The sequence below is a fragment of the Ipomoea triloba genome, chromosome 11 (assembly GCF_003576645.1).
Source record: "Ipomoea triloba cultivar NCNSP0323 chromosome 11, ASM357664v1".
In the NCBI taxonomy this organism is placed as follows: domain Eukaryota; kingdom Viridiplantae; phylum Streptophyta; class Magnoliopsida; order Solanales; family Convolvulaceae; genus Ipomoea; species Ipomoea triloba.
In genome coordinates, this window is record NC_044926.1 from 24,200,655 (window position 1) to 24,220,984 (window position 20,330).

The window sequence follows — 20,330 nt, forward strand, 5'->3', positions numbered from 1 at the left end:
CAAAGAGAAAAATGTAAAAAACTTAATTTTGGGCCAATATAATCACAAATACATATACTAACTAGTAGGCCAGGGTTGGACTAGGGCCCCCCAAAATTTTGAGGCCCTGTGCTGTTGCACATCTTGCACTTCCTAAAATACGAGCCTGGTAGTATGATTAAGTAGAGATATGTGTGCAAAAGGCCAACAGAGTATTCAACCAACTTCTCTGTCTCCCACACAAAATTTTTATGTAGATACTTTATTGAGACCCATATGAAAGAAGTAGTTTATGAGTGATTGTCATTTCAGTGAATAAAATTTAAAGAGTAAAATTTGAGAGTACATTGTGTAGTAGAACTCATTAAAAAATGTCTAGTACTACCACAGCATAACAAAAAGATCATCTATAACGGACAATCCTAGTAAAGTTGGTCAGTCTATATATTGACATAGTAATCACAAAGTTACAAGTTTCGCTCCTAATGTGACTAGCCCATTTGCCTTCTTGGTTTGAGCCGATCAACTATGAACAACCTATGTTGGTTTATTTCATTGTGCTCCTTTACTAGTTAGGGTCACAAGGCAGGATTACTTAATGCATACCATCTGATAGTGGCTACGTGTTTTCCTAACTACCAAAAGAAAAAAAAAATCAGCCATATAAGGTTCAATTAGATTAAGTGGTCTGTCTGCCTTTCTAAAATCTACCATCATAATAATCCATATATGGTTTGTTAATTGAATGAAGAGGGCTTCAGGTTTGTCTTCAAACAAGTTAAGTTCCCCTGGCCTACCCTCCACCAAAAGTTGAAATGTGAAATGGACAGAGGGATAGAAAGAGAGCCTAGCTAATTAATCTTTTTGGAATGAAGAAGCTAGGAGGGGATGGGAGGGCATTTCCATAGTTGTTGCATTATTATTGCTCATCGTGAATCCACTTTGCAGAAGCCAGTAGGTGTAGGACAAGTAAATATGATTGATAATTAAGTACAATAAATATATACGAATAATAATAATTAACCTTACATCAACAGTGACAAAAAAATTTATAATAATGCAAAAGTTATCCACTAATGCAGCTTTACTAAAACAATTAATGTTTGTCTTCTACTTTTCCATCCTATTTTCTTTTGGCAACAATAATGTATGTTCGTTCAAATCATTCATTTCTTCTTAATTTTTCCTCTTCCAGAGAGAATCAAATGGCTTACGCTGCTGTAACTTCACTTATGGAAACACTTTCTCTACATTTCTTGCAATCACAACCAGGCTTGCCTCTTGAAGATTTAGAGGCACAGATTAAAAATGGCAATGAAAATCTTGGATTGCTGCAGCAAATTCTTGAGATTGGCAATGATGATACGGGGGCGATGGAATATGCAGAGTATGCAAAGGATGAGATGAGAGAGATGGGGTTGGACGAAGCGTCTTCTTCAAAGGGTGTTCATGGAATCTTCAATAATGAAGCAGTAAAACAGACTGATTATTACCCCAACAAGAAGAAGTTGATTAAAAGTGAAAAGCTGCAGCAGCTTGCAGATTTAGAGGCACGGATCAGGGGTCGCAAAAATGAAAATCTTGGCGTGCTGCAACAAATTCTTGAGGCTCGGATGAGAGAGATGGAGTTGGACAAAGAAGCGTCATCAAAGCGTCTTCGTATAAAGGCTTGTCTCCCCCGGCTTTATGGAAAGCATCAGCTTGCTTGGGATACTATACTTTTGACTTCTCGCCTCAAGGAGATGGCTGAAGTGAAACAAAAGATAGTTTCTCTCCATCAAAATCTGGGCTTGCTGCAACAAAGTCTTGAGAAATCTGAGATCCCCTATGATGATGCGAGGGTGAGGGTGAGGGTGATGAAAGATTTAGAGGCACAAATCAGAGATACATCTTTTAAAGCAGAAGAAAGGATTGAGATGGAGTTGAGTGCCATTTATCTAGCAAAAGATAGTCGTCTTCATGTAACAGCTTGCCTGCTCAGGCTTCATCAAATCTTCAATGAAGCACAAAAACAGACTGATTACCACATGAATGAGTTGATTAGGATTCAAACTCAATACCAGCTTCCAAAGGTTTCACTCCCTGGTCGGATCCGACGAAGAGGACTACAGCTTGTCAAAGGATCATCACTGCCTCATCTAGTACACAAGAACTTTATTGTGACTAAATTTTTCAAGAACTCTTCAAAGTTCGACACTACAATGGTCGGATGCCACGAGGTGTTCGAGAAGATATTGGATCAGCTCACGCAACAATCAACTAAGAGGAGACATGTTGTGTCGATTGTTGGCATGGGAGGAATAGGCAAGACCACTTTAGCACACAAAGTTTATGAACATCCATCAATTACTTCTCATTTCGACAAGCGAGCATGGGTTACTGCAACCCAAGAGTATAACATAGAACAAATGCTCCGATGTCTTCTTCGTTGTGTTACTGCAGCAACATCAAGAGACGACCAAGACCAATTAGCAGAAAGTGTGTATAAAAGTTTGAAGGGTCAGAGATATTTGATAGTGATTGATGATATATGGAACACTACTGCTTGGGATAGTGTGCAAAGATGCTTTCCAGATGATAATAATGGAAGCCGAATACTGTTGACTTCTCGGCTCAAAGTGATTGCTGAATATACATGCTCAGGTAACACTCCCATTAACATGCCTTTCTTAGACGCCGATGAAAGTTGGAATCTCTACTGCAAAGTGTTTGGTAAAACTGGATTCTTTCAAGTGTTTGAGCAAATTGGTAGAGACATAGTGGAGAAATGTAAAGGATTACCTCTAGCTATTACTTTAGTAGCTAGTCTTCTCTCCAAGACAGAGGAGAAGGTGGAAAAGTGGAAGAATGTTGCAGAAAGTGTAATTGGTGATTCTAATGAAGCATGTTCAAGAGTTCTATATTTGAGTTACAACCAATTACCACACCACTTAAAAGCCTGTTTTCTATATTTTGGAATTTTTGAAGAAGACTATGAGATATCTGTGAAGAAGTTGGTTAGGTTGTGGGCAGCAGAAGGATTTTTGAGTGCTGTGAAGCATGTGAATATGGAGAAAGTGGCCATGGAATGCTTGCAAAATCTTGTTGATAGAAGTCTTGTTATAGTTAGCAAACAGAGCTATAATGGGGAAATGAAGACAATAAAGATACATGATTTATTGCGAGATTTGTGCTTGAAAGAAGCTGGACGTGAAAATCTATTGAATGTGAATGTGATTACAGATGAAAAACTTCCGAGGAAATCGCAGCACCTGTTTTCAAAACCTTGTCGTTGGTTAAGTGATGCATCAGAATGTTTGAATAATCAAATCAGGTCAGGAGATAAGCGCTTTGACAAATCTCATTCCTTACACTCAAGGTGTGATTACTCTAGTGGATTTTACTTTCTTGTACTTGGTGAACTTCTAATTTCACACTTGAAACTGCTAAGAGTACTGGACATTGAATGTGCGGGATATTGTTCCAGGACGTGTAACATAAATATGTTTGCCATTCTTGTTCATTTGAGATACTTTGCTTTGACCTATCAATCCCGAATTATTCACGCTCCTCATTATATAAAGCTCTTTGAGCATAGGAATATGCAAAGCTTTATTGTTCGTGGAGGATCTATTAGATGGCATTACACTAGTGCATTTACAATTTGGACAATGCCACTATTAAGGAATTATTGTGTTGAACAAATTCTTTCATTAGAAACTTCTTCGGTTGTTCATAGAAACTTAGAGAATATATCTTGGTTGGATCCTAAACTCTGCACACAGGACTTATTTACAAGGATTCCAAATTTAAAAAAAGTGGGGATTGAAGGTGGAGATGCTGAAAGTCCAGATTGCTTTTATAATTTTGTGCACTTGAGGCAGCTTGAGAAGCTAAGCATCAGAAAGTGGTGGAATCTCAAACATATTCCATGTAGCGGCATCCCATGGGCAACTAGTTTTCTACCAAATCTTAAGAAGCTCAAATTTTCTGGCACTAGGTTGCCATGGAGTGATATGAGGCTTATCGGTATGTTGCCAAATCTAAAGGTTCTAAAATTGATCCATGCTTGCGAAGGCCCAAAGTGGGAGACATCTGAGGGAGGATTCCGTCAATTGATTTGGTTGGTAATTCAAAGCAAACATCTTGAATATTGGAATGCTGAGGGTGACCATTTTCCTGTGCTCGAATGTTTAGAGTTACATGCATGCGTGAATTTGCAGGAGATTCCTAGTGGTTTTGTGGATATCACCACGCTAGCATCGATTGAGTTAAGCTACTGTGAGGATTCACTTCTGACTTCCGCAAAGTGGATTCAAGATGAGCAACTCAACAACTATGGAAATTCCATCCTTGTTCGTTCCCGAAAATATTAGGTCTCTTTCTATCCCTCTAATATATCTTTGACCATTTCACATCTCATTCTACTCGTTTATCTGCAAGAGGAATAGTCAACTGTTTCCTCTCACTTGATCTCATTTTTCTCTCTACATTTCCTTACCTATCTAACTGCTGTCTGTTCACTATATATTTTTTTAAACTTAATTTACTGTTTAATTTCCAGCCTGAAAGAGTAAACATCTGAGAAAGAATGTGATGAGGAAGAAGAGAGAGATGGAGAAATTGTTTGAAGACAAATTTTGAAGGCAATGTCCAGGGTGACTACTCTGTTATTGTATATATTTTGGTTTGTGGTTGTGGGATGATTAGAGATCTGATGGATGATGCCTTGGCATTCATTATATTTCAGCACCTGAACCTCGACTGTTTTATTGTTCTCATTTTTATTTTTTTTTAAAATGGATGATGCCATTTCACTCATTTCTTAAGATTATAATGCTTTAAGGAATTTATTATAGATTATTTTGTTGCTATACAATTCAATATAGTGAATTTATAAAGAACAGATTCAACAGTTAAATGAAAAATCGATTCTAAGCACAACCAACCAACTACACCACCATTAGTATTTGATAGGAGTAATTCTTTAGAGATTAATTCTTATAGTTGGTTAAGGGATTTTTGTGTTGAACAAATTCTTTTATTAGAAATTTTATACGTTGTTTATAGAAATTTAGAGGTTATATATTCACATATAGCTGTACATGTAGCTGTTTATTTTGGTGTTTTTGTAACAATTAAGCTAAGAAAAATGAATTAATTAAGCATATTATTATTGCTTTCATTTTTTGGAAATATATATAGGAATGTGCATAGTGGTGAGCTGAAATGGTTTCTGCTTCTCAGCCACTTCCTGAGCTATATGGGGATGTGATAAGACTTAAGAGCTTATATAGATGGACAGTACTTAATAGAGGTTATCTTAATGCAAGTAGAAAGGTAGGCCTCCTACAGGTTTTCATATTAAGCTAAGGCTTAGGGCCTTAAGCACTTGGGAATTGAATGTCCATTTATGAGAAGGAATAATATAATAGTCGTGTAGAGTTAATTCCAGCAAAGGTCCTTCGACTATAGTGATTTTTCAAATTTAGTCATTGTCTTTTAATTTGGACAAATTTGACACTTGACTATCAAGTATCTTCAATTCTAGAGCAAATGATTACAATGCTATTCAACAAAAAGGAGTTACTAAGCGGATGGGATTCAATTAAGTGAGTGTAGGGATTCCCTAGCTAGCTTGTGGCTTCTGCAAAGTGGATCCAAGATGAGCAACGCAACTATGAAAAGATGCCTCCTTGTTCGTTCCAAAAATATTTCGGTCTCTTTCTATCCCGGCCATCTAATATATCACCCACATCAAACTATTATATGTGTTGGATGCTGCGGGTGACCATTTTCCTATGCTCGAATGTTTAGAGATAAGTGAGTGTTATCGGTTGAAAGAAAAGAAATCCCTCGTAGTTTTGCCGATATCACCACACTAGCATCGATTCAGATAAGCTATTGTAGGGATTCCCTTCTGGCTTCTGCAAAGTGGATTCAAGAAGAGCAAAACGACAGCTATGGAAATAATGCCCTCCTTGTTCAGATAAGCTATTGTAGAGGTTGCAGAGTGTTCATCACAAAATGCTTGCTGGGATAGTATACCATTGACTTCTCGGCTAACAGAGGTGGATGAAGTCAAACAGAAGATGGTCTCTCTCCATCAAAATCTTGGCTTGCTGCAACACAATCTTGAGAAATCTGAGATTGGGAATGGATCAATTAAGCTTATTGCTTTCCCTTCTTGGAGAATGAATTTATTCATTTGAAGTCTTAGAAATCTGTTTTGTTAGTTTCTTAAGTGAAGCCTCTATTGGGATTCCATTTTGGCTTCCGCAAAATATGCTTGCCATTCTTGTTAATTTGAGATACTTTGCTTTGACCTATAAACCAAGATATTATGGCGCTTCTCTCGGTGTAAAGCTCTTTAAGCATTGGAATATGCAAAGCTTTATTGTTTGTGAAAAATCTGTTACATGAGATTCCTCTGAGGCATTTAGAATTTAGACAATGCCACTATTAAGGAATTTTTGTGTTGAACAAATTCTTTTATTAAAAACTTCGTCACTTGTTTAAGAAACTTAGAGAATATATCTTGGTTTGATTCTAAGCTCTATGCAAAGGATTTGTTTACCGGGACTTCGAATTTAAAAATAAAATAAAATTGGGGATCGAAGGTTGAGACACTAAATTAAGCATCAGAAGGTGGGATTATCTCAAACATATTTCATGTAGCGACATCTCATGGGCAACTAGCTAGTTTTCTACCAAATCTTAAGAAACTCAAAATCCTTAGGACTCCTCATCTCCCATGAAGTGATATGAGGCTTATTGGTATGTTGCTGACTTTAGAGGTTCTAAAATTGATATATGCTTGGCCCAGAGTGTAGCCATATGAGAGAAGATTCCATAAATTGAAGAGGTTAATGATTAAAGGCAGTGGCCTCAAATATTGGAAGCCATATGAGAGAAGATTCCATAAATTGAAGAGGTTAATGATTAAAGGCAGTGGCCTCAAATATTGGAATGTTATGGGTGACCATTTCCCTGTACTCCAATGTTTAGAGTTATGTAAATGTATGTCTTTGCAAGAGATCTTAGAGGTTTTGTGAATATCACCACACTATCATTGATTTAGTTAAAGTACTATCTGGATTTATTTTGACTCCCGCAAAGGGGATTTAAGATGGGAAACTCAACAACTATGGAAATTCCATCCTTGTTCTTTGGGAAAATATTAGGTCTCTTTGTATCAAGGAAAAAAAATAAAGTCACATCAGGAAAAAAAATATAAGAGGAGAAATAATTCAGGAAGAGCTAATTAAGTTTATAAATTATGATAAGAGTTTTTTGCACTTTTGATAAATGGCACTATCAGATTTTCAACACGACTTTTAAACCTTGCAATCTAGGTCTACCACTATTGTTTCTGTAGCAAAAATGATCATTCCAGCACATTTTTCGTCAATTTCTCACCGGAGATAAATTTTCCCTTTCAAGCAGGGTTAAAATAGACATTTTATTTGTTCATCCCCTGCGAATAAAAATAGAATACTGGATTTAGGGAAAACATTCAAGAGTTCCTTCAAAACTTCTGCAATTTCAGGGCAAAAGAACAATATCTTATCATATATACAAAATGCATCTGACACAAACTGTAGATTTACAGGAAGTTTTTCTTTATTTAGCATCGTGATCTAATCCTGGATTACCCAACTAGTATAAGCCAAGTTGAGTATTCCCAAATCCTTAACACAAAACAAACTGAATTTAACAGTAAGTGAATCACCAGTTTTAAATGCCAATCCTGAAATAAAATAAAGGGGCTGCTTCTCCATTGCTATCCTAAAGCTTTTCTGCTTTTCCATCAGTTCTTTGAAACTTTTTTGCTTTTCCATATTTCGAAAACTTTGCTGTTTCTCCATCTCCCCACGAAAACTAGCCTGTTTTCCCATTATTCAACCTCATAAACTATCTCTCTCTCTCACACCTCCTATAAATCCAAACCCTTCAGAGAAGCACTTACTTATCCCCAAATCCACCAAACTTTCAAGAACTTGGGGAGCCAGAAACTTTATTTTCAATAACTTAAAGACCAAAAATTTTTGGTCATCATCAGATTAATATTTCAACATCATCACTTATCACTTTATCATCTCAATTTCCTAGATAGCAACTCCAACCCAAAATCAAGAGATTAAACTTCACAACTTTAGGGTTCACGATTTGAAAATTGATTTAGGCTAAGCTTCGTTTTTCTATTTTTATTTCGCAGGAATGAACAAATAAAATGGTCAATTTAACCTTACTTGAAAGAGAGATTTTTTTTTTTTCGGTGAGAAATTGACGGAAAATACGCCGGAAGGAGCATTTTTGCTTAAAAAATAATAGTTGTGGACCTAAATTACAAGATTTAAAAAATCATAGTGAAAACTTGATAGTACCACTATAATCGTGGGATCAAAAGTACAAAAAACTCTTATGATAATTAAGAAGTGGACTCACGTACGTTTGTCCTATAATATAAGGACTAAAACTGCAATTATGACAAGAAAGAAAGAAGCTAGGCATGGCAGTTACCGCTAATTTTAGAATGATGTTTGTTTGTTTGGAGTGTAGCGTCGACCAACGAATTCCTGTTTACATTGGAGTAGCCGCCCGCCAGCTAGTTTGAAATCAGATGCGTTTGGAGCCATTTGTTGTACAGTATAGTAACTAGTTTTCTCGGATTTACCCAGGCTGATTCACCAAAAAAAAAAAAAAAAAAATCTTTGATTTCTTTGTAATTCTTCATTCCAAGTTCTACTCTGATCGACAGACAGACGCAAATTAAATGGCTTACGCTGCTGTAACTTCGCTTATGGAAACACTTTCTCTAAATTTCTTGCAATCAGAACCACCCTTTCCTCTTGAAGATTTAGAGGCACAGATCAGAGACGATGCCAATCAAAATCTTGGCTTGCTGCAACAAATTCTTGAGGCTCAGATGAGAGAGATGGATGTGGACGAATCGTCATCAAAGCGTCTTCGTATAAAGGCTTGCCTCCCCAGGTTTCATGGAAAGCAGCAGCTTACTTGGGATAGTATACTTTTGACTTCTTGGCTCAGTGAGGTGGTTGAAGTGAAACAAAAGATAGTTTCTCTCCATCAAAATCTGGGCTTGCTGCAACAAAGTCTTGAGAAATCTGAGATCGCTTGTCGTGATGCGAGGGTGATGAAAGATTTAGAGGCGCAGATCAGAGATGCATCCTTCAAAGCGGAAGAAAGGATTGAGATGGAGTTGAGTGCCATTTATCTAGCAAAGGGCAAGGGGGATAGTCTTCATATAGCAGCTTGCCTCCTCAGGCTTCATGAGATCTTCAAAGAAGCAGAAAAACAGACTGATTACCAAAGGAATGAATTGATTAGGATTCAAATTGAATGCCAGCAGCTTGCAAAGGTTTCACTCCTTGGTCGGATCCGACGAAGAGGACTACTACAGCTTGTTAAAGGATCATCACTGCATGATCTAGTACACAAGAAAATGATTATGAGTAACTTTTCCAAAAAAGCTTCAAAGTTTGACGGTGGAATGGTCGGATGCGAGAAGCTGTTTGAGAAGATATTGGATCAGCTGCTCACGCAACAAACAACTAAGGGGAGACAAGTTGTTTCCATTGTTGGCATGGGAGGAATAGGCAAGACAATTTTAGCACACAAAGTTTATCAAGATCCATCAGTTACTTCTCATTTTGACAAGCGAGCATGGGTTACTGTATCCCAAGAGTTTAACAAGGAACAAATGCTCCGATGCCTTCTTGGTTGTGTTACTACAGCATCAAGAGATGAACTCCAAGAACAGGGCACTGACCAATACCAAGAAAGGTTGTATAAATGTTTGAAAGGTCAGCGATATTTGATAGTGATTGATGATATATGGAACACTACTGCTTGGGATAATGTTCAAAGATGTTTTCCAGATGATAATAATGGAAGTTGTGTATTATTGACTTCTCGACTCAAAGAGGTGGCTAAATATACTAGCTCAGGTAACTCTATCATTAACATGCCTTTCTTAGATGCCGATGAAAGTTGGAGTCTCTATTGCAAAGTGTTTGGCAAAATAGAATTTCCTTGGGAGTTTGAGCAAATTGGTAGAGACATAGTGAAGAAATGTAAAGGATTACCTCTAGCTATTACTGTAGTAGCTAGTCTTCTCTCTAAGACAGAGGAGAAGGAGAAAAAGTGGAAGAATGTTGCAAAAAGTGTAATGGGTGATTCCAAAATACTATATTTGAGTTACAACCAATTACCCCATCACTTAAAAGCCTGTTTTTTATATTTTGGAATTTTTGAGGAAGACTATGAGATCCCTGTGAAGAAGTTGGTTAGGTTGTGGGTGGCAAGAGGGATTTTTGAGCACTGTGAAGCATGTGAATATGGAGAAAGTGGCCTTGAAATGCTTGCAAGATCTTGTTGATAGAAGTCTTGTTATGGTTAGCAAACAAAGCTACAATGGGGAAATGAAGAGAATAAGGATACATGATCTTTTGTTAGACTTGTGCTTGAAAGAAGCCGAACGTGAAAATTTCTTGAATGTTATTGGAGTTAAAAAACCTTGTCGTTGGATAAGTCATAGATCGGGATCTTTCTATAATGAAATATTCTGGTTTGGTGATGAGTGCTCTCACAAATCACATTCCTTACATTCTACTCTTGGTTACTATCGTAGTAATGAATATAGGGAATGCCTACTTCCCCACTTAAAACTACTAAGAGTAGTAGACATAGGATTTTTCAATGAGAATGTGGTACTAAATGTGCTTGGAAATCTTGTTCATTTGAGATATTTAGCTATGTGCACACGTAAGTATTTTGAGGTAAAGCAATTTGAACATTGGAATATGGAAAGTTTTATTGTTAGTGGGTCTCTTGTTACATTGGATTCCTCTAAGGCATTTAGAATTTGGAAAATGCCACTATTAAGGAATTTGTGCATTGGAGGACCTTTTTCATTAGAAACTCGTCGGTCAGTTGTTCATAAAAACTTAGAGAATATATCTTGGTTGGATTTTAAGTTATGTACAAAGGATCTGTTTATAATGATTCCAAATTTAAAAAAATTGGGAGTTGATGGTCAACACTATGACAATAATCCAGATTGTTTTTATAATTTTGTGTACTTGAAGCAGCTAGAGAAACTAAGCATTAGAAGTCTCTCGAATCTAAAGCTTGTTTCGGGTAGGATCCAATGGTCAACTAGTTTTCTATCAAATCTTAAGAAGCTCAAATTCTTGAATTCTATTCTGTGGTGGAGTGACGTGAGCCTTATTAGTATGTTGCCTAATTTGGAGGTTCTAAAATTGATAAGTGCTTGCATAGACGAAAAGTGGGAGACAAATGATGGAGGGTTCCGCCGATTGAAGAGGTTGGTAATTGCAGGCACAAATCTATGTCATTGGAATTCTGTGGATGAACATTTCCCTATGCTCAAATGTTTGGAGTTAAGTTTCTGTCGTTGGTTGAAAAGAATTCCTCGTGGTTTTGCCGACATCACTACACTAGCATTGATTCAGTTAAGCGAATGTAGGGATTCCGTTGTGGCTTCTGCAAAGTGGATTCAATTAGAGCAAAAAGACAACTATGGAAATGATGCCCTCGTTGTTCGTTATATTAAGGTCTCTTTCTATCCCTCTAATATATATCCCACCATTTAACATGCACTTCATACTACTTGAATTTTTTATGGCTGAGGGTTGCAATGGATAATTATCTATCTAATCTGTTTTCTCTCACTTCATCTCATTTTTCTCTATCTCATATTTCCTTACCCATCTAACTGTTGTGTGTTCACCTTTTCTTTTTACTGAATTTATTGTTTCCAGACTTCATGGTGAAAGTGATTTGGCTTGAGGAGGAAGAGAGTGATGAATGAATAGCAGTATGTAGGTATGTTGTATGAGCACATCTTACTACTGTTTATGTTGGTGTTTTTTTTGTGTCAAAGAAGAATCAATTAAGCTTATTGTTTTCACTTTTTGAAAGTATATATAGGAAGGCCTGGAGAAATTGTTGGAATGAAGACATGACAAGTTTTGAATGTGCATAGTGGCCTGGTGAGCTGATGGATGCTGCCATAGCATTGCAGTTTGCAGGAAGGATCATATCAAAGCTGCACTGAACTTCTCCATCTCAACTCCATCATTTTTTTGAGTTTTCAAAGGAACCCTCATTCTTGTTTGAATTCATTGTTATAAATTATACACAGTTAAACACATATAATGTTCTCATACATAATGTTTTACCATATGAATAAAATTGTAGTTTTATCATCCTCAAATGCTGCTGACCATTGGAATATATGCATTCTTCTTCTTCCTAAATAACTGTGTAAGAGATTTGCTAATTAGGATGCTCTAATATAATGGAGGGGATTATATGGGCCCACAAAATGGGGAGGTAAGGGGAGAAGCGATGGAGATGCTAAAAAATACCTATCAATATTTGAACACATCTCTGTATTTATTTTCCTTTTATTCTCCAAATCAAGAGCCAGGCATCCAACTACCTGGTTTGGTTATGCAGTGTGTGATACAACCCTTAGGTTGTATGGGTTGCTCTTCTTCAAGTCAAGAGCTAAACTCAAAAAAAGAGGACAAAGAGACATGATTGTGTTTCGAGTGGCAGCCCAACTTCAAATGACTATGCTTTGAGTGATAGTCTAACTCCAAAAAGAGAGAATATCTCAACGCATAATCTATTAATTATATTCTTCACTGCCTTATACATTTACATAGGTAGCTATATGTATATATATATATATATATATATATATATATATATATATATAGGATCATAGAAACTATCCACTACCTCTGTACACACTACTTGTATAACTACTTAAGAAAGTGGCCATCCCACTACAATAATAATAATAATAATAATAATAACAATAGCAATAACAATAATAACAATAATAATAATACGGAGTAATATATATAGCATAACAATAAGAGAAAATTGTAATTTATGCCCTTACATAATATGTCAATTATCAATGTCACCCATGAATTATTAGTGGTGTAAATATTGCCCCTCAATTTTCAAAAACGGTACATATATTGGCTCTCCCATGGTGTAAATATTGCCCCTCCTTCGTTACGGAAGGGGCAATATATGTACCGTTTTTGAAAATTGAGGGGCAACATTTACACCACTAATAATTCAGGGGTGACATTGATAATTGACATATTATGGAGGGATAAAAATTACAATTTTCCCTAACAATAATAACAACAACAACTTCCTTTCAAAAAAAAAATAAAAATTAACAACAACAACAACAATAATAATAATAACAACAACAACAACTGCAGCTCCCATGGTTGTATCAGTGTGTGATAATGTTACGTTGCTTAATTGTTTGATAGACATATCCTGTGATATCACACTTGACACCACATACTATGTCAAAAAGATGATTTAAATTAAAAGATATAAATTTTGGTGTGCACTGTCAAAGATAATGCTGGTTAGATGCTGAGGATCGGAGCTATGGTGCTGGAAGATCAAAAGGAGTTGTGATGAATGCTGTTGAAAATGCTGGTGGCAACTGATAGTATTATAGGTGTCTTGGACAATATTTTGTGAGATAGGTCTTTGCTTAGAACACAAAATAATGTACTATATGTTGACTATGTCCTTAATTAAATTCTAAATTTTTTTTTTAATCAATGTTTAGACTTCCATATGTAAAAATTATTGTATAAAAACTAAGTTGACTCAAATGAGTCCCACAGGTCCTGGGATGATTTAACATATTGATAAACATAAAAAAGATTGTCAGACATATCATTGAGAATGTGTCCACAACAAACATAGTCGTCATTCTCCCACTTCAACCTTTGGCGTGTCCTCTCAAGTAATTCATTCTTCTCCTCCATTGGCTAACTTCTTTGAGAGTGGTAAGAAGGAAGTGCATCTTCTTTTACCATCGCCAAAAGCCTACACTATTTAAACTTACAAGCTCAACTAAGCAGATGACATGCAACGACTCTACATTATATATAAACAGAATTATAACAACCAAGCTATTATCTAAATCAAAAGAGTTATACTATTTTTAGTGTCAATTAATATAATTGTCATAAGATACAAATGTTTGATATAAAATTGTCAACTTAAATCTGTGAATCATGTTTGTTTGTTTGGAGTTTGGACTGTAGCGTCGACCAACGAATTCCTGTTTACATTGGAGTCGCCGCCAGCCAATTTGGACGCCCGCCAGCTTGGAAATCAGTTTGGAGCCATTTCTTGTAGCGTGTGGTAAGTGGTAACTAGTTTTCTCAGATTTGCCCAGGCTGATTCACCCCCCAAAAAAAAAAATCTTTGATTTCTTTGAAATTCTTCCTAGTTCGATCTACTCTGATTGACAGACAGACGCAAATTAAATGGCTTATGCTGCTGTAACTTCGCTTATGGAAACACTTTCTCTAAATTTCTTGCAATCACAACCCCCCTTTCCTCTTGAGCATTTAGCGGCACAGATCAGAGACGATGCCAATAGAAATCTTGACTTGCTGCAACAAATTTTTGAAGATATGGCGACAAAAGATGTAGAGGTGGAGTTGGACGAAGCAGCGTCTTCAAAGTGTATCCCCAGGCTTCATGGAATCTTCAATAATGGAGCAGTAAAACAGAGTGATTACCCCAAGAAGAAGAAGAAGAAGTTAATTAAAAGTGAAAAGCAGCAGCAGCAGCAGCTGCTTGCAGAGTGTTCATCACAAAATGAAAGAATCATTAATCGGCTCAGGGAGGTGGGTGAAGTCAAACAAAAGATAGTTTCTCTCCATCAAAATTTGGGCTTGCTGCAACAAAGTCTTGAGAAATCGGAGATCCCCTATGACGATGCGAGGGTGATGAAAGATTTAGAGGCGCAGATCAGAGATGCATCCTTCAAATTGGAACAAAGGATTGAGATGGAGTTGAGTGCCATTTATCTAGCAAAGGATAGTCTGCTCTGGCTTCATCAAATCTTCTATGAAGCACAAAAACAGACTGATTACCAGATCAGAGATGGTAATGAAAATCTTGGCTTACTACAACAAATTATTGAGGCAAAGATTAGAGAGATGGAGCTGGATGAAGAAGCGTCATCATCGAAGCGTCTTCATACAAAGGCTTGTCTCCCCAGGCTTTATGGAAAGGCGTATCAGCAGCAGCTTGCTCGGCTCAGAGAGGTGGGTGAAGTCAAACAAAAGATGCTCTCTCTCCATCAAAATCTTGGCTTGCTGCAGAAGGACATTCTTCAGAAATCTGAGATTGGCAATGATGATGCAGGGGCGATGAAAGATTTAGAGGCAGAGATCAGAGATGTAGCAAAGGATAATCGTCTTCATATAACAGCTTCCTTGCTCAGGCTTCATGAAATCTTGATAGAAGCAGAAAAACAGACTGATTACCACAGGAATGAGTTGATTAGGATTCAAACTCATGAATACCAGCTTGTCAAAGGATCATCATTGCATGATCTAGTACACAAGAAAATTATTGTGAGTAACTTTTCCAAAAACGCTTCAAAGTTTGACAACAATAAAATGGTCGGATGCGACAAGGTGTTCGAGAAGATATTGGATCAGTTGCTCACGCAACAAAAAACTAAGGGGAGACAAGTTGTTTCAGTTGTTGGCATGGGAGGAATAGGCAAGACAACTTTAGCACACAAAGTTTATGAACATCTGTCAAATACTTCTTATTTTGACATGCGGGCATGGGTTACTGTATCCCAAGAGTATAACATAGAACAAATGCTCCGATGTCTTCTTGGTTGTGTTACTGCAGCATCAAGAGATGATGACCAAGACCAATTAGCTGAATGCCTGCGTAAACACTTGAAGGAAAAGAGATATTTGATAGTCATGGATGATATATAGAGCACTACTGCTTGGGATAGCGTGCAAAGATGCTTTCCAGATGATAATAACGGAAGTCGTATACTATTGACTTCTCGACTCAAAGAGGTGGCAGAATATGCTAGCTCAGGTAACTCTCCTCTTAACATGCCTTTCTTAGATGCCGATGAAAGTTGGAATCTCTACTGCAAAGTCTTTGGTAAAACTGAATTCCTTCTATTGTTTGAGCAAATTGGTAGAGACATAGTGAAGAAATGTAAAGGATTGCCTCTAGCTATTACTATAGTAGCTAGTCTTCTCTCCAAGACAAAAGAGGATGAGGAAAAGTGGAAGAATGTTGCAAAAAGTATAATGGGTGATTCTAGTGATGCATGTTCCAGAATACTATATTTGAGTTACAATCAATTACCACACCACTTAAAAGCATGTTTTCTATATTTTGGAATTTTTAAAGAAGACTATGAGATCTCTGTGAAGGAGTTGGTTAGGTTGTGGGCGGCAGAGGGATTTTTGAGCACGGTGAAGCATGTGGATTTGGAGAAAGTGGCTATGGATTGCTTGCAAGATCTTGTTGATAGAAGTCTTGTTATAGTTAGCAAACATAGCTACAATGGGGAAATGAAGAGAATAAAGATCCATGATCTGTTGCGAGATTTGTGCTTGAGAGAAGCTAGACTTGAAAAATTCTTGAATGTCGATGGAGTTAAAAAACATTGTCGTTGGGTAAGTCATACACCAAGATCTTTACATAATAAAGATGAGTGCTTTCACAAACCTCATTCCTTTCACTTATTTCATCTTTACTATGTGGAACATCTATTTTCACACATGAAACTACTAAGAGTGCTAGACATGAGAAATGGAGTGCTAGACGTGAGAAACGGTATCTGGGATGGAGTTATAGACCTACATGTTTTTGCAAATTTTATTCATTTGAGATTCTTAGCTTTGTCCATATATCGGCCTTCTGATATAAAGTTCTTAGAGCATTGGAATAATATGCAAACTTTTATTGTTAGTGGGAGTGATGTTATATTGTATTCCTTTGAGCCATCTGGAATTTGGAAAATGCCATTATTAAGGAATATTTGTATTGGAAGAATTTGTTTATTAGAAACTCCATCGGTTGTTTATAGAAACTTAGAGAATATATCTTGGTTGGATATTATGTTATGTACAAAGGATCTGTTTACAATGATTCCGAATTTAAAAACATTGGGAGTTGATGGTGGATACAATAATAATAGTCTAGATTGTTTTTATAACTTTGTGCACTTGGAGCAGCTTGAGAAACTAAGCATCAAAAGGTGGGCGGGTGTCAAACTTGTTATGTGTAGCATCCCATTGGCAACTAGTTTACCAAATCTTAAGAAGCTCAGCTTCTTGGAGTCTAATCTGCAATGGCATGAGTTGAGCGCTATTAGTATGTTGCCTAATCTGGAGGTTCTAAAATTGATAGATGCTTGTAGAGGCCCAAAGTGGGAGACATCTGAAGGAGGGTTCTATCGATTGAAGAGGTTGGTAATTGAAGAAACAAATTTGCGATGTTGGAATGCTGTGGGTGAGGATTTCCCTATGCTTGAATGTTTAGAGATAAGTGAGTGCTATTGGTTGAAAGAAATCCCAAGTGGTTTTGCCGATATCACCACACTAGCATTGATTCAGTTAAGCAAATGTAGTGATTCCCTTGTGGCTTCTGCAAAGTGGATTCAAGAAGAGCAAAACAACAACTATGGAAATGATGCCCTCCTTGTTCGTTTCGAAAATATTAAGGTCTTTTTCTATCCCTCTGATATATCTCCCACCATTTAACATGCACTACTTCATGCCGCTTGAATTTTTGATGGCTGATGGTTGGAATGGATAATCATCTATCTGATCTATTTTATCTCACTTCTATCTTATATTTAATTTCCTTATCTATCTAACTGTATTCATCTTATCTTTTTACTGAATTTAATTTTTCCAGACTTATGGTAAGTGGTTTGAGGAGGAAGAGATCAGTGATGAATGAATAGCAGTATGTAGGTATGTTGTGTGAACACATATAACTAGTGTTTATTTTTTGTCTGAAATTAAAGAAAAATGGATGAATTAAGCTTATTGCTTTCCCTTTTTGGAAATATATGTAGGAAGGCCTGGAGAAATTGTTGGAAGAAATGACAAATTTTGAATGTGCATATATAGTGGTGAGCTGAAATGGTTTGTGCTTCTCAGAAATCTGATATGGTGGATGGTGCCATAATTTAGCCAAGAATTGAATTGAAGTTGGCTGAATATTGTGTTGCACCCACATGGAGTATTATCTATTTTGGTGGGCTGAAATGGTCTCTGCTTCAATTCTCAGAAGAAGTTTGCAGGAGTAGAGCTGACCTTCTCCATCTCAACTCAATTTTTTTTTTTTTTTTTTTGGAGTTTTTAAAGGCACCCAGCCTCACTCAAGTTTTTTTTTTTTTTTTTGAATTCATTGTTATACGCATAAACACATATAATGTTCGTTCTCATACATGTTATACAATATGAATAAAATTGTAGTTTTATCATCAATTCATAATATAATTAGGGATGTGGTGTGGAAGGTGAAAAAAAGAATTGAAGTCAAATTTATGTAGCAACAGGTTGGATGAAAATCCATGGTTAGATTAAAAATTACTGAGTTTTGATTTTTATATTAATATTAGTATATTGTAGATGAAATGCGCTTAAGTTCGGCAAATAATATCTTGGACTGGGTCTCCCTTGCATTGTGAATTCTGGTTTAAAATGAGATTCGGATTGTCGACCTTGGACCAAGGGAAGCAAGCTGCGGTGGTGTGGTCCGGGACTCGAATGGAGAATGGATTGGGGGTTTCATGGGAACGATTCAAGCGTGCTCCCCGATCGAGACACAAGCCTGGGCTCTCTTAAAATGACTAAGGTGGATGTGGGACAAAGGTTATAGGGAGCATGTTTATCGCGAGCATAACCAATTAGCTGACCTCATTGCAAGAAGCGTTAGTAGCTTGAGTGACACCTTTGAGAGAATTCGTGAACCAACAGAAGAAATGGATTGGAGCAGTTGGCTCATGTGGATTTTATTGGAGTCAGCTCAGCGAAACTGATTTCTGCGAGGTGAAACTAAATAACTATTTTGTCTAGGGTGACTTCCCTCTTGATCTTTCAAATAATTCAATAAGTGATAACATTTGCTCAATAGGACAATGAGTAATAAGAAAAAGTACAAAAAATTGTAAGGGAAAAGTAAGAGTTTACGACACTTATCACTAAATTACTTGTGAAAATTGTAATTTTGGTTCATAATATATTTTTGAATAACAAACTAAGTCACTTTGTGACTAATTATTTGCTTCCTTCACCGCTTCTTGACTTAGGCCGTTGATCGGAATCCTCTTTCTTCATCGTTTGATTCAGTTCTTGTTCGCTCCGTTTTATTTCTCGCTGAGACAGCCACCCAGAACGATCGTCGCCCCGTGTTTTAAAGAACGTAACGGGGTCGCATAATGCACATCAATTTATCTTCGAGTGAACGTACATTTATTCGCCTTCTCTAGTGCACATTTTTGTGTCATTGGGTGCACATTTTTGTACATACAAGTGTACATTTTTGTGCCTACAATGCTACAAGTGAATATTATCTTGCTGATGAAACAAATCTGCATGGAATATATTTATTATATTGTTTTAGACATAAAATGTATTGCAAGATGTTATAGAAGCTACTAATGTTTATTTCATAATGAATGAAGATATCAAGTCAAAGGAGAAAGTCTTCAAAAAAAAAAATAAAGAGTTTGTAGTAATGTTATTGTAGTCATTACTTTAATATTAAATACGAACATTTTAATTGTATAGACAATCTATCTCGTGTATTTGACAGACAACATAATAAGTTCAATTTTAATAATTTCTTGCATAATAAATGTGTCAAAAAATCATATGATTTGTAGTTACAGTTCTCTCTCTCTCTCAATCTAGAATATATTAAGATGTTAAAGGATATTATATATACATTTATGATGTTACATGATTAATTGCATCACTTTATTAGAAAAATATTTTGAAAAAAATAATATTATTTGAAAATTAAGAATTTTAAATAGTCTTTCTAAGAATATATTGTCTTCTTTTTTACTTAAATCCAACTTTGTTTGTTGAAGTACATATTTTAAACATTTTTTTCTGCGTTAATTTTTTACGGTTTAATTCCATTAAAGTTTTGTTCAAAATTTTTTTTTCATTAAAGTTGTCAGCTACAAAATTAGATATCTCACTTTACTACCATTAACGTTGTCACCTACAAAATTAGATCTCTCACTTTACTAGAAAAATTTTAGAAAAAATTTACATAATTACATTTTTCATTTATAAAATAAAAATGTTCAAAATTTAATTTTTTTTTTTTACAAATATTATTGTTGTACATGACAAATTTTAAAATATTATCCTTGCTTCTTTTTTTTTTGAGTACTATGTTACAATGTAGTATCTGTTACAAGCACAAAGAGTCAACAGTTGGCTCCACTGAGGCTCGAACCCACT

The 20,330-nt window shown here is 36.1% G+C and overlaps 3 protein-coding genes across 6 annotated transcripts; all 3 read left to right on the forward strand.

The window, feature by feature from the left end:
- Nucleotides 1-1,680: 1,680 nt before the first annotated feature.
- LOC115996144 (putative late blight resistance protein homolog R1B-17) lies at nucleotides 1,681-6,001 on the forward strand. The gene is made up of 3 exons (XM_031235285.1): nucleotides 1,681-4,313; nucleotides 5,206-5,298; nucleotides 5,855-6,001. The coding sequence occupies exons 1-3, from the start codon at nucleotides 1,722-1,724 to the stop codon at nucleotides 5,999-6,001; spliced, it is 2,832 nt and encodes a 943-aa protein (XP_031091145.1). The 5' UTR covers nucleotides 1,681-1,721.
- Nucleotides 6,002-8,734: 2,733 nt separating this feature from the next.
- LOC115996145 (putative late blight resistance protein homolog R1B-17) lies at nucleotides 8,735-10,360 on the forward strand. Its single transcript, XM_031235286.1, has one exon. It carries the CDS (start codon nucleotides 8,735-8,737, stop codon nucleotides 10,358-10,360), a length of 1,626 nt encoding a protein of 541 aa, XP_031091146.1.
- Nucleotides 10,361-14,230: 3,870 nt separating this feature from the next.
- LOC115997459 (putative late blight resistance protein homolog R1B-16) lies at nucleotides 14,231-18,338 on the forward strand. 4 transcript variants are annotated; one of them, XM_031237016.1, is made up of 4 exons: nucleotides 14,231-16,514; nucleotides 17,076-17,564; nucleotides 17,761-17,819; nucleotides 17,924-18,331. In XM_031237016.1, exon 1 carries the CDS (start codon nucleotides 14,331-14,333, stop codon nucleotides 15,810-15,812), a length of 1,482 nt encoding a protein of 493 aa, XP_031092876.1. In that variant the 5' UTR covers nucleotides 14,231-14,330; the 3' UTR covers nucleotides 15,813-16,514; nucleotides 17,076-17,564; nucleotides 17,761-17,819; nucleotides 17,924-18,331. The 4 variants fall into 4 exon arrangements, with proteins under 4 accessions (XP_031092876.1, XP_031092877.1, XP_031092875.1 ...); XM_031237017.1 differs by having other exon boundaries at nucleotides 17,251-17,564; XM_031237015.1 differs by having other exon boundaries at nucleotides 14,231-17,564.
- Nucleotides 18,339-20,330: the final 1,992 nt, after the last annotated feature.

Coding starts and splice junctions, on each gene's coding strand:
- LOC115996145 (XM_031235286.1), top strand. CDS start 8,735: ATGGCTTACGCTGCTGTAACTTCGCTTATGGAAACACTTTCTCTAAAT.
- LOC115996144 (XM_031235285.1), top strand. CDS start 1,722: ATGGCTGAAGTGAAACAAAAGATAGTTTCTCTCCATCAAAATCTGGGC. Junction 4,314..5,205: donor ACTATGGAAATTCCATCCTT/GTTCGTTCCCGA, acceptor TCTGCTTCTCAG/CCACTTCCTGAGCTATATGG. Junction 5,299..5,854: donor ATCTTAATGCAAGTAGAAAG/GTAGGCCTCCTA, acceptor GCATCGATTCAG/ATAAGCTATTGTAGGGATTC.
- LOC115997459 (XM_031237014.1), top strand. CDS start 15,939: ATGCCTTTCTTAGATGCCGATGAAAGTTGGAATCTCTACTGCAAAGTC. Junction 17,565..17,760: donor TTCGTTTCGAAAATATTAAG/GTCTTTTTCTAT, acceptor TAATTTTTCCAG/ACTTATGGTAAGTGGTTTGA.